Below are 16,095 nucleotides of genomic sequence, written 5' to 3' on the forward strand. Positions count from 1 at the left end.
CCTCTCGACTCCTTGGCCTCCTAGCCTCTCGGGTCACTTATTCCTTAGCTTCCTGGCCTCTTGGCGACGTAGGACACAAGACACATGATCATTTTAGGAAAAGAATAAATATTTTAGGAAAAGGATAATCGTCAAATAAATATCGGATTATTTCGGGGAAAAAATAGCGACATGAACAAGTCTTGCGTTATTTAAGGAATTAAATAATAGCAACATGGGAGGAGGAACGGAAGGAAAAAAGTCATACGCACATTTACATTCATCAAAACACTAATACTCATCTCCATCAACCTCTTGTTTTTTTTTTTTTTGATAAAAGGTAAATATATGGAATGGAAGAAAACGTATACAAGCAAAAGAGGTGTGATCAGTCCTGGACACGTCATGTCCAGACCAATGCTGGATCAGTGCCGAGTCCGTCACATCTTATAGGGCAGATGTATGCGCAGATACACCCCCCTACATCACTGTCAAACAAAATCAGACAAAAAACAATCTCACAAATGCCGCTAACATACAACACATCACTATCACTATCACTAATGTGGTGCCATCATAGTCACCGTGAAATCATCTGTCCATGACTGTTCTCCCTCCTTTCCACTATATCTGGTCCTCCTCCAAGCCAGTTGTCTCCATCACCGGTAACCTCATCAGTGGCCCTCCAAGAGCAGTTGAGGTAAGCACTCCCATGCTCGGATCCTGACCCCTCCATGAACTCAACCAATCCAACAACCAAACAGAACTTCAGCGCTTATAGTCACTATGAACTCATCTTCATCATCCTCTAACTTGAGCACTGGAGTGACTGTGTCGGGAACCCCTGACCGTTATTTTAACCCTCTTCTTGTTTTCCTTTGTCTAAGCTCCCAACCACATCATCATCCTCATTGTCGTTTGTCGATTGGCGATTAAGTAGGCAATAGAGCCAACTTGCCAGTGATTTACTCACCGACGTTTATGGGTAGGATCAAATTGATGTCATCTATGGGAAAATTGAGTTAAGACCTGAATCGGAACATGAAGATGGATCCGTTGGTGCAGTTAGTACTAATAATCAAACGCAAGTTTTGATGTATGACAAATGATTAAAGTTAGATATTATGTTTTCTAACCTATTTACTAAGTATGTAAGACTAAAAGACTTGATGGAACCTGACACCAGGCTAAAAGTTCAGTTAGGTTGATAACTGGCACAAGAAGACCAGATAGGTTGATATATGGCAAGAAGTCTAGTTGGGCCTATGAGACCTGACAACTGGCTGAAGTCCAGATGGGGCATCTAGTAGGAAGACTTGGTGGGTCAAAAATCAAGTAAGTTGGCAAATGGTAAGTAAAGTAAGTACTGGAGGAGAGTGACCAAGTGAGGACATATTCCCAGTAGAGGAAACAGTAGGCGTCAATTCAACCTAGGGTTTCAGTGAAATCCAAAGTCAAGACCGGACAATCCCAAAGCTGTCAAAACATTGTTTTCTTATATTATGCTTCTTGTGCTAACTTTGTGGTGCAGGAAAATGAAAACTAGAAAAAGAAGGTTCTAGGCACCCCAGAGTGGGTCTAGGCACTTGGATTGGCCTGAACCCAACCATTTGTACAGATGAGTTGGCGCACTCTGATTGACTGGCACACGCTGTGTCCAAGCTCCCGGGGGTGGTCCAAGCACCCGGGAGTGGATAGAGGCTGCTAGATAGATCTTCACTGAGGTGCAACCATGTCAGTGATCCAAGCGCTCGGGGGTGGTCCATGCCCGGGGATGGATAACCAGCAATGAAGCAGGCTCGGATAGACCTCAGTCCAGGTGCCCAGGGATGGTTTAGGCATCCGAAAATGCCTATAAAAGGAGCTTCGAAGAGCAGCCTCAAATATCAATCTTCTATGCACTTACTTGATCATTTGTTTTCTCTGACTACATGCAAACTACTGTGCTATTACTATGCTACTATTCTATTACATCAGACCACTACCAGCAGACCGATACCAATATGTGAGCAATTCCACTTCAATATCATCTTGCTAGGTAATGATTTAATTTAAAGTCATTTATTTTATTACTAAGGAAGTGTAGGGTTGTTACACTTTTTTATTATTCTCTTTGTGCTCAATTACTCAACCGGGAGTTTACTAATAGAGAATATTAGTAGATTGTCCATCGATGGGTCCAAGGGGCCTGGGTCCTGGAGTAGGAGTCGCAGAAGACTCCGAACCAAGTAAAACTGAACGTGTGTTATTTTTTTTTTATTTTCTATTTTCTTCTGTTGCGAACTCACACTTGTTGTTTAAAGTTTGAAAAGACAAGCGAACACTGGCGATGAGTGGAGAAGCAGACACTGGATATCATAGATATTGGGTTTCTTGATCTTTTCCTCTTAATATGTGACAATTAATAAATGGAAGGAAGACATAATGGATCGTTAGAAGCACAACATTGGATGTCGAGATACTTTTTTGATAATTATTAAACACCATGAATGGTAAGTTCTAGGTACATTGGTTCTTTTCTTCTCGCAAGAGGAGGCAATTCCTTTCTATTAGTTTTCTTCTTCATCTTCTTCTTCTTTATTCTCTAATCGATGACTAACTTGAGCATCGGCAAACCGACCCTAACTCTAATCGATGTTTTATCTTAGGGCGTCAGATCTCACTAAGGGTGGAATTCAGTTAATTTAGTATTAAATCAAATCTATCTTACCAAGCAATATAACTAAATTCAACTACGCATTAGAGACCCTGAAGTTTCTGGTTAATAATATATGGCGATGAGTGGAGAAACGGGCACTGGATGTCATAGATATTGGTTTTCTTGATTTTTTCCTCTTAATATGTGACAAATAATAAATGGAAGGAAGACATAATGGATCGTCAGAAGCACAACATTGGATGTCGAGATACTTTTCTGATAACTATATAAACACCATGAATGGTAAGTTCTAGGTACATTGGTTCTTTTCTTCTCGCAAGAGGAGGCAATTCCTTTCTATTAGTTTTCTTCTTCATCTTCTTCTTCTTTATTCTCTAATCGATAACTAACTTGAGCATCAGAGGGACTGTGTCGGCAAACCGACCCTAACTCTAATCGGTGTTTTATCTTAGGACGTCAGATCTCACTAAGGGTGTCATTTGGTTAATTTTGTATATTTTTTTATTTTTTTTAATAAATTTGATTAATTCGGTGTTAATCGAAATTTTAAATTTTATTCAGTTAATTCAGTTTTAGTAAAACTTTGATTCAATTCGGTTAACTAATATTAAATCGATTTTCGATGAATTCGATTAATTTATTGACCAAAATAATCAAATGCTTACCCCTAGATCTCGCTCAGTGGAAAGTTGATCTTGCATTCTGGGGAGGAGTCCGAGCGAGTAGAAAAAAAGACCATAAAAACGATGATGATTTAAATTCAAAGTGAACAATATCATACTATTGTAAAGAAATGTGATTTTTTTTTCTCAACGAGATTGATCTAAAGGATCTCTCAAACTTCAAAGGGTCATAATTTTTTTTTCTCGAGTATCAGAACGAGACATTGTTTGACTTGAAATGAAGCTGGTTCAGAGATTTAGATTTGTTACCGGGAGGAACTCGTAACCCTAAAATGTTGGATCCTAAAAATATTGTTTAGACCTTTTTTTGGAGGCTCTAAATATCTATTTTCTTATTTTTGATAATTTTTATTTTTTATATTTAGGGTAATTTTTGAGAATCTTCCCTATTATGAGTGAATTATTCTCCATATTGAATATTTTTTTTTTGATAAAATCTATAGAACAACGGATTTATTTTTATTTTTGATAATTTCTCTTCTCGTATTCTTCTCAAATCTCACATCTCGTTAGTCCGCAGGATAATCATTATATTATTTAACTTCAAATCTATAATTTTTATCGCTATAATTGTTGGAAAAATGTGAATAGAAACATGACTTGGAAAAGGAGCAAGTGCATGAGTAGAAGAAGTGAGCAAACAGTTTGAAGTTTGTGAAAAATTTCACTAGAAAAGAGAGATCATTCCATCACAATCTCTCATTTCTTCCTCCTTTTGTTCTGCCATACAATTCGCTCAGTTCGTCACGTTAACCTATAATAGGTTGTGTCGTGTTTTCATCTTTTTATCTTGAGAAATAGACGTCCAGCGTCTTTTGTTCCTCGTACGATGCTCCTCACACAACTCAGATACAGACTTTGTGTCTGTTTGGAGTCTGTCTCGATCCATTGGGATCAACGTCCTCGACTCGACATTCGGAGGACTCATCGATACAGTAACTTGACGGCAAACCAACAATTTAAAATTATTAATTCAAATCATCTTAACAAGTAAATAATGCCCCTCCAATAAATTATAGATCAAAGTCCAACAATAGTCACCAATATTAAATTTTGACTTTGAGTTATGATGGATGAATCAAAGGAAGACTTTTCACATCGAAAATTAGTCAACCATTGATACATGGAAACTCCATTTATCACGTCTGGAAGTTGGTGGGTAACTGAAAAAGAAAGAAAGAAAGATGTGTGGAGTCAGAGTTGGCAAGTGGTAAACCGCATAGAAACCTACATCGTCTCCTCTTGACCCGACCCACCAACCCACTATGGCTGACTACCTTATCGAATTCTAGCTAGCTAGGTGTGTGCCCTGGTCCAAGAAGGGTCACTCTCAGTGGAATCCGGGCATTTAACGGCATTTAATTCGAGAGGTGATTGATTTGACTTTATAAAAATAATTTATTAAATCAGAGTAAATCGAAAAACTTAGATAAATTCTGATCAATATCACGAATAATTTGAACTCTAGTTAATTTATATGGGAAAAGATAATTCAGTATTCTCGTCAATTTATCCTAGATATTCCGAACTTATCCACTGGCTCTGTTTTCTGATACCAATTACCCATTACACTGAGGGCGGGGATGCCTTCTCTTTGATATTATTTTATTGATTTATATACTATTCGAATTCGAATTTGATCACTTCGAATTTAATATAATAATAACAATCTTTTTTGTTTATTTTATTGGAATTTATTTTGATTTAGTTCTCTCATTATTTAATTGTATTAATTTAATTATTGGTGTCATTAATAGTATTTCATGTCAGTAGGTCGTTTGGTTAATAGTTATTAAAATTATAATTCTATTGTAAGAATAAAGATAATTCTAATGTTAATTGAGTATATATATATATATATATATATAGTTATAGTTATGATCTCCTGCGCGCTCGCACAGTGCACAACTGCGCGCGCGCAGGAGATCGATCAGTTTTTTTTGATTTTTTTGATTTTTTTAATATTTTAAATTTAAAAAATCAATTAAAAAATTTAACATTTTCTTATATAAATTTTTAATACCTTAATATATCCCCTTAACATATTACAATACTCAATAAATACTTAAATTAATTTTATTTTAATTTTTTTTTAAAACCAAACACTATAACTTAATTGGAAAGCCTAAACCCCAGAGGTAAAATCTAAAAAAAAAAATAACTTTAACACTATAACCAAAGCCTGAACCCTAGAAATAAACTCTTAAAAAAATATTTTATTTTTTATTTTTTTCAATTATTTTTTAATTCATAAACAAATAATTAAAAAAAACAAAAACAATTAAAAAAACTCATATACAGTGTTGAATCCTGCGCGCGCGCACAGTCGCGCACTGTGCGACGCGCAGGATATCAACACTATATATATATATATATATATATATATATATATATATGTATGTGTCTGTGTTATTTGCCAACAATTAAATTTTGAATAATAATTGATCTTGTCCGGAAACTGAGTCGGATGGAGGCGGGCCTCGATGTATTGGAGGTTGACGGAAAGTCGCTGCGGCGCCCGATCTTATCTGGCACTCGCCGGAAGGGTTTGCACGGGCAGATGACGAAGGGTGATGACCAGGATGATGACGCTAGGGCTCTGCGCACACTCAAACGAACCCACGAGTCGTTAGAGATCATAAACCAGGGAAAAAGTCCCCGGGTCAGGCCCTCCAACGCTCAAGTCAAGTACTTTTTTCCCAGAAGCACAGAGAAAGGACGAAAAGTAAAGACGAGTGAGAAATGACGAGTGAGCGTACCTGCGTAAGGGACAAAGGAGTGAGCGTACCTGCGTAAGGGACAAAGCATCCCTTTTTATACTGCAACGGCTGTTTCTGGGGTCTGGTGGGTATCAGGGAATGTCAGCTGTCAGGCTTTGTCTGACGGTGAATGACATGCAACATCTTCTCATAGGTCGGCGGCATAACCAAAGGGGTAATGAGCCCCGACTGTTGGCATATTCCCTGACACTCTGATTATTCTCTGACAGGTAGTTACGATTCCCTTGCTTGCTTGTCATGTAGTGCTTGGTATCCTCTGCTCGTGATTGCTAAGCTGAGTCTTGGCACTCGCTAACCCCGATCTGATATCTTGCTAACCCCGATCTGATATCGCCTCCCGACCTTAGTTCGGTTCTGTTCATCCCAACTCCAAAGCTGTACGTCTGACTTTATCCAACCCAACCTGTATACTTGCATCCAATTCTGCTTACCTTGGACTAGGAAGCTATGAATCCTGACCTGCATCTTTAGCCGGCCCATCCCGACCTGCACGTTTCATTGATCCAAGTATCCTAAGCCATAAGGCTAGAAGTCTCGACCTGTATCCTTGGCAATCACACTCCCGACCTGTACGTTTGTCGACGTATCTTGAGCTGCAAGGCTAGAAGTCACGACATGTATCCTTGGCAAGCACACTCCCGACCTGTACGTTTATCGACGTATCTAGAGCCGCAAGGCTAGAAGTCTTAACCCGTATCCTTGGTAGACATCACCTACCAACCTGCTTCTGTTATTTATAATTCATGGTTCGTACGTCCCGACCTGCACGTCTGGTCTGCATACTGACCTGCTTCTGTCCCCTATAATCCATGGTTCGTACGTCTCGACCTGTACGCCTGGTCTATATTTCGACCCGCTTCTGTCCTCTATAATCCATGGTTCGTACGTCCCGACCTGCACGCCCGGTCTGTATTCCGACCCGCTTCTGTCTGCTGTTATCCATGACTTGTACGTTCCGACCTGTACGCCAGGTCTGTATTCCGACCTGCATCTGTCTGCTGTTATCCATGACTTGTACGTCCCGACCTGTACGCCCGGTCTGTATACCGACCTGCTTCTGCCCTATGTAATCCATGGTTCGTATATCCCGACCTGTACGTCAGGTCTGTATTCCGACCTGCTTCTGTCCTCTGTAATCCATGGCTTGTATGTTCCGACATGTATGCCAGATCTGTATTCTGACCCGCTTCGGTCTGCTGTTATCCATGGCTTGTACGTTCCGATCTGTACGCCAGGTCTGTATTCCGACCTGCTTCGGTCTGCTGTTATCCATGGCTTGTATGTTCCGACCTGTACGTCAGGTCTGTATTCCAACCCGCTTCTGTCTGCTGTTATCCATGGCTTGTACGTTCCAACCTGTACGCCAGGTTTGTATTCCGACCTGCTTCTGTCCTCTGTAATCCTTGTTTCGTACGTTCCGACCTGTACGCCCGGTATGTATACCAACCTGCTTCGGTCTGCTGTTATCCATGGCTTGTACGTTCCGACCTTCACGCCAGATCTGTTCTGCGCGAGAGGCCTTCCCTTCCTCGCCTTTACCTGGCCCGTGGGCTTAATCCTTAGCTGTACCTAGCCTGTGGGCTCAGTTCTTAGCTGTACTTGGCCTGTGAGCCCAGTTCTCAGCTGTACCTGGCCTGTGAGCCCAGCCCTTGATTGCTATCGAGACTGGATCTTGTCCAACTTGTAATCCTATCCTTTGACTGCTCCGTCAGCTGAGACTTTGACCATGACCGTGCAAACTTGACTTCTGACCATGGCTATGCAAGCTGAGACTCTGACCATGGCCACGTAAGCTTGACTTCTGACCTCCACAGGGGCTAGACTTCTGACCATTCCATGGGCTTGACCTTTGACCACGTCATCCGCCTGACCCTCCTCTCATGCACCGTATCAGTAACAAGTAGAAATTTTATTTTTGACAGATCTAAACTAAAGATAACTTAAGAATTTTTAGCTCTTCTAAATTGGAAGATGACCGATTTAGTTTTACAGAAATTTTATATGGAGATAGCTGAATTTCGAATTCTAAATATTTGTGAACATGACACTAGTCTCGGGATAGAATTTATCCCACTTATAAATTTAGATCATGTTGAATTATTTTTACATTATATATATTTTTTTAATAATTTAAATGTATAAATTTTACTTAAAAATATTTATTCCTTTTCGAATTAAATTTTTATCTTTAATTGTTATTATTATTATTATTATTATTATTATTATTATTATTATTATTATTATTATTATTATTATTATTATTATTCAGATATCCTAATCGGATCTCCGGTCTTATAAAATTTTGATAGTAAATGATCCGATCTTGTTAGATTATATATATTTATTTGTTTATAGTTTTTAGGGTAATTTGATCTTTTTCCCTTTTATATTTAAAGTTTAGGGTTTCTTAACTGAAATGTATCAATTTTTAGATTCAATAATATGTCTAGTTTTTTCCTTTTCTTAATTTCTATATGGTATCAGAGCGGTTCTCCTTCTTTAACATAATTTTCTCTGTCGTCCCTTGTTATTGCTTACTGTTGTCACTGTTGTCTCCTACTGTTGCTATCGATTTCGGTGCGACATTTTTTATGTTGATTTCGATGATGACACCTTGTGCTGTCAATTTCGACGTTGACTCTCTTTTCTGCCGATTTCGGTGCTGACATTCTTTTCTGTCGATTTCAGAACCGACGTCCTATGCTGCCGATTTCAATGCCGATGCTCTTTTCTGCCAATTTTGGTGTCAACACCCTGCGTTACCGATTTTGGCATTAACTCCTTTTCTATTGATTTCGACACCGACGTCCTGTGCTGCCGATTTCTACGTTTGACATCCTTTTCTACCTTGAATTCTTTGTGTGACCACGAGTTAACACTAGGTCTTACGAATTATACAGATGTATATCCTTATAGTTTGGTTATTTTGAGTATTATTCATTCTGTCATCATGCCTAGTCGTGCAAATGTTTCATGGAAATCTGATCCATATATGTTGGAGCAGTTTCAACAGTTCCTTGCTTCACAACCCTCTTCCATGTTAGCTTTCTCTCATATAGGTTTGTCATCGTCTAGTATTTCAGGTATATTTTCATTCTTATGGATTTTGGACTCTGGCGCCTCGCATCATATGTCATTTAATTTATCATCTTTTATTTTTTTTTCTCCCCGTTCATCTATATCTATTATGACTACTGATTGTACTCCTATGTCATTAGTAGGTGTCGGTTAAATGGTTACTGTTGGAGCAATCTAGGTGCCCTAGGTTTTGATGTTTCGGCAAAGGTTTAAGTTAGGTTTATTGTTGTATTTGATATGCATTGTGAGTGTGCAGGATACAAGTACAACAAGAAAAGTCCAAGTGTGATCTTGGCAAAGGAGGAAAGTCCAAGAATGAGTCTTGGCGGTGTAAGTCCAAGCATGTAGTCTTGGCAACGTAAGTCCAAGTGTGACTTGGCAATGGATGAAGCCCCGGAGGTGAGGAGCCTCTTGGCAAAGGAAGACCCGACAATATGGACAAGGCCGAAGGAAGCTCCAGAAGGCAAGACGTGAAGGATGGGGAGACATCCGAGGGACGCGAGGCTGATGGAGGAGGCTAGAAGGCTAGGTCTAGGTTGGTCGGGAGAGAACGAGTGCTGAGTGAATGTACTCGAGGCAAAATCCTAAAATTAGGGGTTACTGTAGCGTTACTGTAGCAGTACTGTAGCAGTCGACTGATGATTGTAGCAGTCGACTGATGCACTGTAGCAGAGAGCCGTTGGCACCAGTCGACTGGTGCATTGACCAGTCGACTGGTAACGGGCAAATCAGCTTTCTGATTTGCTCCAAGCTCTATAAGAAGGAGCTTGGGATGGCCGGCCAAGGTGACGAAATTAGACTTGGTTAAAGTCTAATTAGTAGTCTACTTGTGCTCAAGAGATCTTTGTGTGCCAAGAGATCTTGGTTGGAGTTGTGGTGAGGTTTCTCCACCCACAAGGAGGTTGAGCTAGCCGGAGTTTGCCGGAGACTAATCCACCGACGGATTGAGGGATCGTCCACCTTACGGACACGCCGTGGAGTAGGAGCAAGTTATCTCCGAACCACGTACACGCCTTGTGTTAGGGTTTGTGTTTGGTTTGTTGTCTTCTTCCTTCTTGTTTTAGGTTAACTTTCGTATTTGTTAGTTTGCTTTTGTATTCCGCTGTGCACTAACATTATAGGAAGTAAAGTTTTGGGTGAGACGCTATTCCCCCCCCCCCCCCCCCTCTAGCGGACGTCAAGGTTCCAACAGTTACATCTTGTTTATCACTTACTGATATATATTATATTTCGAGTCTTACTTTAAATCTTGTTTCTGTTAGTTAATTATGTGAATCTTGATACATAGTCTCTTTTTCTTCATCCAATTGTTATGTTCAGGACTCATAATCTCAAAGACCGATTGAGACAAGTTGCAGGCAAGGAGGACTTTATGTTTTAGATCAACTCAAAGTACCAGAAGTTGTAGATTCGAGTGTGGATTTATCATCTTTCATTTAAGTCGTTCATCTTCTGATTTTTATTTGTTGCACTCTCGTTTAGCTCATGTTTCAGCATCTCTTTTGCATGTTTTAACTTTTACAGGAGTATTAGGACCTTTTAAAAGTTTTGATATTTCTGATTATAGTGGTTATAAACTGGTCAAATTTTCTACCTTACCATTTTATAAAAGTCTTTCTTTTTATTCTGCTCCATTTGATATTATCCATTCTGATATATAGGAGCCCTCTCCTATTCCTACAAAAGGGGGGGGGGGGTCAAGGTATTATGTTTCATTTATTGATGATTGCACTCGTTACACTTGAGTCTATCTTATGAAACACAAGTATGATTATCTTACCATTTTCAACAACTTCAGAGCTCTTGTGAAAACTCAACAGTCTAGTGTCATAAAGTTTTTTCGTTGTGATTTAGGGGGTGAATACACTGCGAATCATTTTTCACAATTACTTACTTCTGATGGTACTATTCATCAAACCTCTTGTACAGATACTCTTGAACAGAATGATGTGGCTGAACGAAAACATAGGCATCTTATTGAAATAACATGTTCATTTTTATTGTCTGTTAGTGTTCCTAGTACCTTTTGAGGGGAAACAATCCTTATCATTGCTCATGTGATTAATAGAATTCTAACCTCACACAATTTAGGCTTGTCAACTTTTGAAAAATTGTATGGGCATACTCCTCTCTATTCCTCTTTGCGTGTTTTTGGTTGTACTTACTTTGTCATTCGTCCACATATCGAGCATAATAAATTGACCTCTCGGTATGCTCTTTGTGTCTTTTTGGGTTATGATGTTATTCAAAAAGGATATTGTTACTTTGATCCTGTTAGTAAAAATTTATATTTCTCTCGTCATGTTGTATTTTTTTAGCATATTCCATTCTTTTCTATTCCAGCTAGTTCACATAATATGACAAAGTCAGATTTTCTTTGTATTAATCCTTTCAATATCGACACTGAGGAAGCTTCACCCACAGTTCCTACTGGTAGCTCAACTAAATATGATACTTTGATTCCTAAGATATCTGCTCCACATACTCCTCCTTCTGCCACTATCCAATCACCTCCTAAGGTTGCAGATGGTCTTTCTCTCCACTATCGTCAATCCACTCGTGTTTGTAAGTCTACTAAACTACTAAATTTTGCTTACTCTTGTTATTCTCATTCTTTTGCTTCATTTGTTGCATCTATTCATTGTCTTTCTGAGTCTGTATCATATAGAGAAGTTGTTTATAACCCACTTTGGCAAAGTGTTATTGCTGAGGAGCTAACTGCTTTGTATCAGACGCATACATGATATTTGGTTCCGTTGTCACCAGGAAAAGACACTATTGGTTCTCGTTGGGTATATAAGATCAAAACTAATTTAATGGATCTATCGAACGATACAAAGATCATCTTGTTGCTAAAGGTTATTCTCAGGAGTATGACATGGATTATGAGGAAACATTTGCTCCTGTTGCAAAAATGACAATTGTTTGTACTCTGATTGTTGGTACTTCTGTTTGTCGATGAAGAATATCTCATATGGATGTCAATAATGCATTTCTAAATGGTGATCTTCATGAAGAAGTTTATATGACACCTCCTCATAGTATTTCACACCAACCTGGTGAAGTTTGTAAGCTTTGTAAAACACTTTATGGTCTTAGTCTTAAACAAGCACCTTGAGCTTGGTTTGAGAAGTTCTCTATAGCGATTACTTCACTTGGTTTTCATCCTAATAATCATGATTTAGCATTGTTTGTTAGATGTACGAGTGTAGGTCATATTCTTTTATTAATATATGTTGCTGACATGATTATTATTGGTGATGATTCTGATGGAATTGTTTCTCTGAAGTCTGAGTTAGCTCATTGTTTTACTGTGAAAGACTTAGATATACTACACTACTTTCTGGGTATTGAGGTTCCTTATTCCCTGAAAGGTTATCTTTTATCCCAGTTAAAATATATATCTGATCTGTTCGAGCGTGCTTGTCTTACTGATAATAGAGTCATTGATACTTTTATTGAGACTAATGCTCAACATTCTCCATTTGATGGCTCACCTTTGTCGGATCCTAGTTTGCACAGAATTATTGTTGGAAGCTTGGTTTATCTCACTATGACTTGTCCAGATATTATGTATGTTGTTCATGTATTTAGTCAATTTGTCGCTGCACTAACTATAGTTTATTGGGCTCTTGTTCTTCATATTCTTAGGTATTTTCGGGACACTCAATTTCAAAGTCTTTTATTTCCTTCTACTTCATTTCTTGAACTGCGTACATACTCTGATGCGGATTGGGCTGGTGATCCTACGAATCGTAAATCTACCACTGGTTTCTGTATTTTTCTTGGTGACTCCCTCATTTCTTTGAAGAGTAAGAAACAATATGTTATTTCTAGATCTTCCACAGAAGCTGAGTATCGTGTCATGACCTTAACTATTTATGAGTCAGTTTGGTTGCGTTGGTTGTTTGCGGATATGAGTATTTCTCTTCATCAACCTACTCCGTTATATTGTGATAATTAAAGTCCTATTCAAATTACACGCAATTCAGTTTTTCATGAGCGGACGAAATATATTGAAATTGATTGTCACATTACCCATCACCATCTTCAGATTGACATCATCACATTGTCTTTTGTTCTTCAAAGTTACAAATTGCTGATATGTTTACCAAGTCACATTTCGCTTCACACTTTCGTTTCTTATCTAATAAACTCTCAATGTTTCTAACTGTAGTATCGTGAGTTTGAGTGGGGATGTTAGATTATATATATTTATTTATTTATAGTTTTTAGAGTAATTTGATATTTTTCCTTTTTATATTTAAAATTTAGGATTTCTTAAATGTATCAATTTTTTTACATCACATATCACAATAAAGAACATCTAAAACGAACGGCTCCTTTACCAACTGCTCACCTCCTCTCTCTATATATATTTATTTATTATTTATTTTTTCTATCCACTTAAAGTTATGTATATTTTTATAAACTAGCATCGATGTTAATGCTTATATTTAAATATCAACTTTAACTACTAGTTTTAAAAGATCAATACCAACATATTAGTGTTGACAAATAGAAACTAACCCTAAAGTATCGATGTTAGTGCTGATTTATACAAATCCGCGAGGGCAAATATTAATTATAAATTAAATATTCAATGAAACCCCTGAGTTAACAAACTCACTGGACCCCACAAAAATTCTATGGGCGGGCATATAAATTATCAATAATGAAACACCTGAGTTAACCAACTCACTGGACCCCACAAAAATTCTATGGGAGGGGTATATAAATTATTAATAAACTTTTATTGAATACAATTAATTACTATCGATATTGATACAAGCTGTTTTTAGGGTAATTAATTATCGTTACGGAGTAACTAATTGATCAACTTGATGGGGACGCTTCGGAGCACGACGGTCTCGACGGTGAGTCCGGGGCCGAAGCCGAAGAGCACCCCCCACTGGCAGCCCTGGCCGGTGGTGGCGCAACCCTCCGCCGCCGACCGCTTTCTCATCTCGTCCATGATGAACAGCACCGAGGCGCTCTGCATGTTGCCGTACTCCCTCAGCACGTGCCTAGTCACAGCCAGCTTCTCAGCCGTCAACCCGGCCCTCGCCTCTACCTGATCTATGATCGCCCGGCCGCCCGGGTGCACGATCCAGAACAGCTCGTTCCAGTCCGCTACCCCTGCCTGCGGCCCGAACGCCGCCTCCAGGCACCGCTCGATGTTGCCGCCCACCACCGCCGGCAGCTTGCTCGCCAAGTGGAATGTCAAGCCGATCTCCCGCAAGTGTCCCCCTACCATCTCCTCGCTCTCCGGCAGCATCACCTGTTAATTGGAGGTAATAACATGTCAGTTCTGAAATTCTGCAAACGTGCATTCCATCACCTAAGTATTTCACTGTGGCAAAAGGTAACAATACTCTTTCTTAACATCTCGACAATTCGTTTCAGGATCAACACAAAGGATTTAAAATCATAAATGATTATTAATCTTTGGAATAATGACGGACACACAAGAGAAATATTTATCACAGTTATATCAAAATTCGAACTCAGATCACAACAACTCATATGCTAGCCACTATATAGTCCGAAAAAAAAATCAATGTTATTGTCCAGGATCGAACCGGGGACCTTGGCACTATTGGGCGGAAATAAATGAAACCGAAGTTAGTTATCAGTAATTGAAGAAGTACGGAACTGAAGAATTACCTGGGTCGCCGAGGCCACCTCGTAGATAGCTCTCTCCGCCTCCTCCGGGTCGGCTCCGACGATGAGCGCAGCGGCGCCGTCGCCGAACAGAGCCTGCCCGATCAGGTTCTCGAAGTGGTGGTCGTCGGGGCCGCGGAAGAACATGACGTTGAGCTCGGAGCACACCACCAGGACGCGCGCGCCCTTGTTGTTCTCCGCCAGGTCTTTGGCCACGCGCAGCGCGGTGCCGCCGGCGTGGCACCCGACGTTGTAGAGCATCACGCGTCGCACGCGCGCCGGCAGGCCGAGAAGCTGGATGAGGCGGTAGTCGACGCCCGGGAGGTCAACCCCGGCGGCGGAGCAGAAGACGAGGTGGGTGACGTCGGAGACGGGGCGGCCCCACTCCTTGATGGCCTTATCGGCGGCCTCCTTCGCCAGCCGCGGCACCTCCTCGAGCACGATCCCCTGGCGCGCGTCGAAGGACGGCGCCATGTACGCGCACAGGCTCGGGTTCTCCTTCAGGATCTCCTCCGTCAAGCACATGTGCCTCTTCCTGATCGTCGACTTCTCACCTAAATTAATCAATCAATCAATCAATCAATCATCCACAAACGAACGAATCCATCACTAATTATAATCTATCGATCGACTTACAAATCCGCTTGAACTTCTGTTTGAGCTCTGTCTTGTCCTCCGCGTTAGTGACGCGGAAGTAGTAATCAGGGTACTGCATCTGGTCCACGAAATGGGACGGATTGGCCGTGCCGATGGCGAGGACGGTGGCAGGGCCGTCGGCCGGAGGCGCTCGCCGGAAGGCTTCGGTGCAAGCCATCGATGCGAATTAGATTGGCTAAATCAACAAGCTAGCTAATTAACAAGACTAGCTAGCTAGCTGTTGGTGCACGAGTACTTGAAGAAACCTTCGCCTTCTTATTTATAGATCCTCTGCTATAGAATTTTATATTCCGAGGCGGATCTTTCGTCCTTCCTTCCTCCGAAAAACCGTTCAAAAGTTTTTTTTTAAAAAATAAAATTATGTATATAATTACGAAAACTGTGAAACTGGAAAAATTCAGACTGCACCTACCTCCACCACTGCGACTTTTTCACCATGCAAGTTGCAAGTTGCAAGTTCAACGCCCACCAACCGCCGTGAACTCCCAGGCAATCAATTGATGGCTTCCTTTTTCAGGTTTGAAGTAAACGGTTCGATTTTTGAGAGATTTATTTGTCTTAAAAAAATGACCACGTGCTAATTTATTTGTTTAAA

General features: G+C 40.0%; 1 protein-coding gene across 1 annotated transcript; it reads right to left on the reverse strand.

Annotated features, from left to right (window-relative positions):
* Positions 1-13,868: 13,868 nt before the first annotated feature.
* Positions 13,869-15,749, reverse strand: LOC122017888 (phenylpropanoylacetyl-CoA synthase-like). Its single transcript, XM_042575601.1, has 3 exons — positions 15,480-15,749; positions 14,847-15,397; positions 13,869-14,460 (listed from the first exon to the last, which is right to left on the reverse strand). The coding sequence occupies exons 1-3, from the start codon at positions 15,655-15,657 to the stop codon at positions 14,008-14,010; spliced, it is 1,182 nt and encodes a 393-aa protein (XP_042431535.1). The 5' UTR covers positions 15,658-15,749; the 3' UTR covers positions 13,869-14,007.
* Between the last annotated feature and the right edge of the window lie 346 nt (positions 15,750-16,095).

The sequence above is a fragment of the Zingiber officinale genome, chromosome 8B (assembly GCF_018446385.1).
Source record: "Zingiber officinale cultivar Zhangliang chromosome 8B, Zo_v1.1, whole genome shotgun sequence".
Lineage (NCBI taxonomy): Eukaryota > Viridiplantae > Streptophyta > Magnoliopsida > Zingiberales > Zingiberaceae > Zingiber > Zingiber officinale.

Coding starts and splice junctions, on each gene's coding strand:
- LOC122017888 (XM_042575601.1), bottom strand. CDS start 15,657: ATGGCTTGCACCGAAGCCTTCCGGCGAGCGCCTCCGGCCGACGGCCCT. Junction 15,398..15,479: donor ACAGAAGTTCAAGCGGATTT/GTAAGTCGATCG, acceptor TGATTAATTTAG/GTGAGAAGTCGACGATCAGG. Junction 14,461..14,846: donor AGGTGGCCTCGGCGACCCAG/GTAATTCTTCAG, acceptor TCCAATTAACAG/GTGATGCTGCCGGAGAGCGA.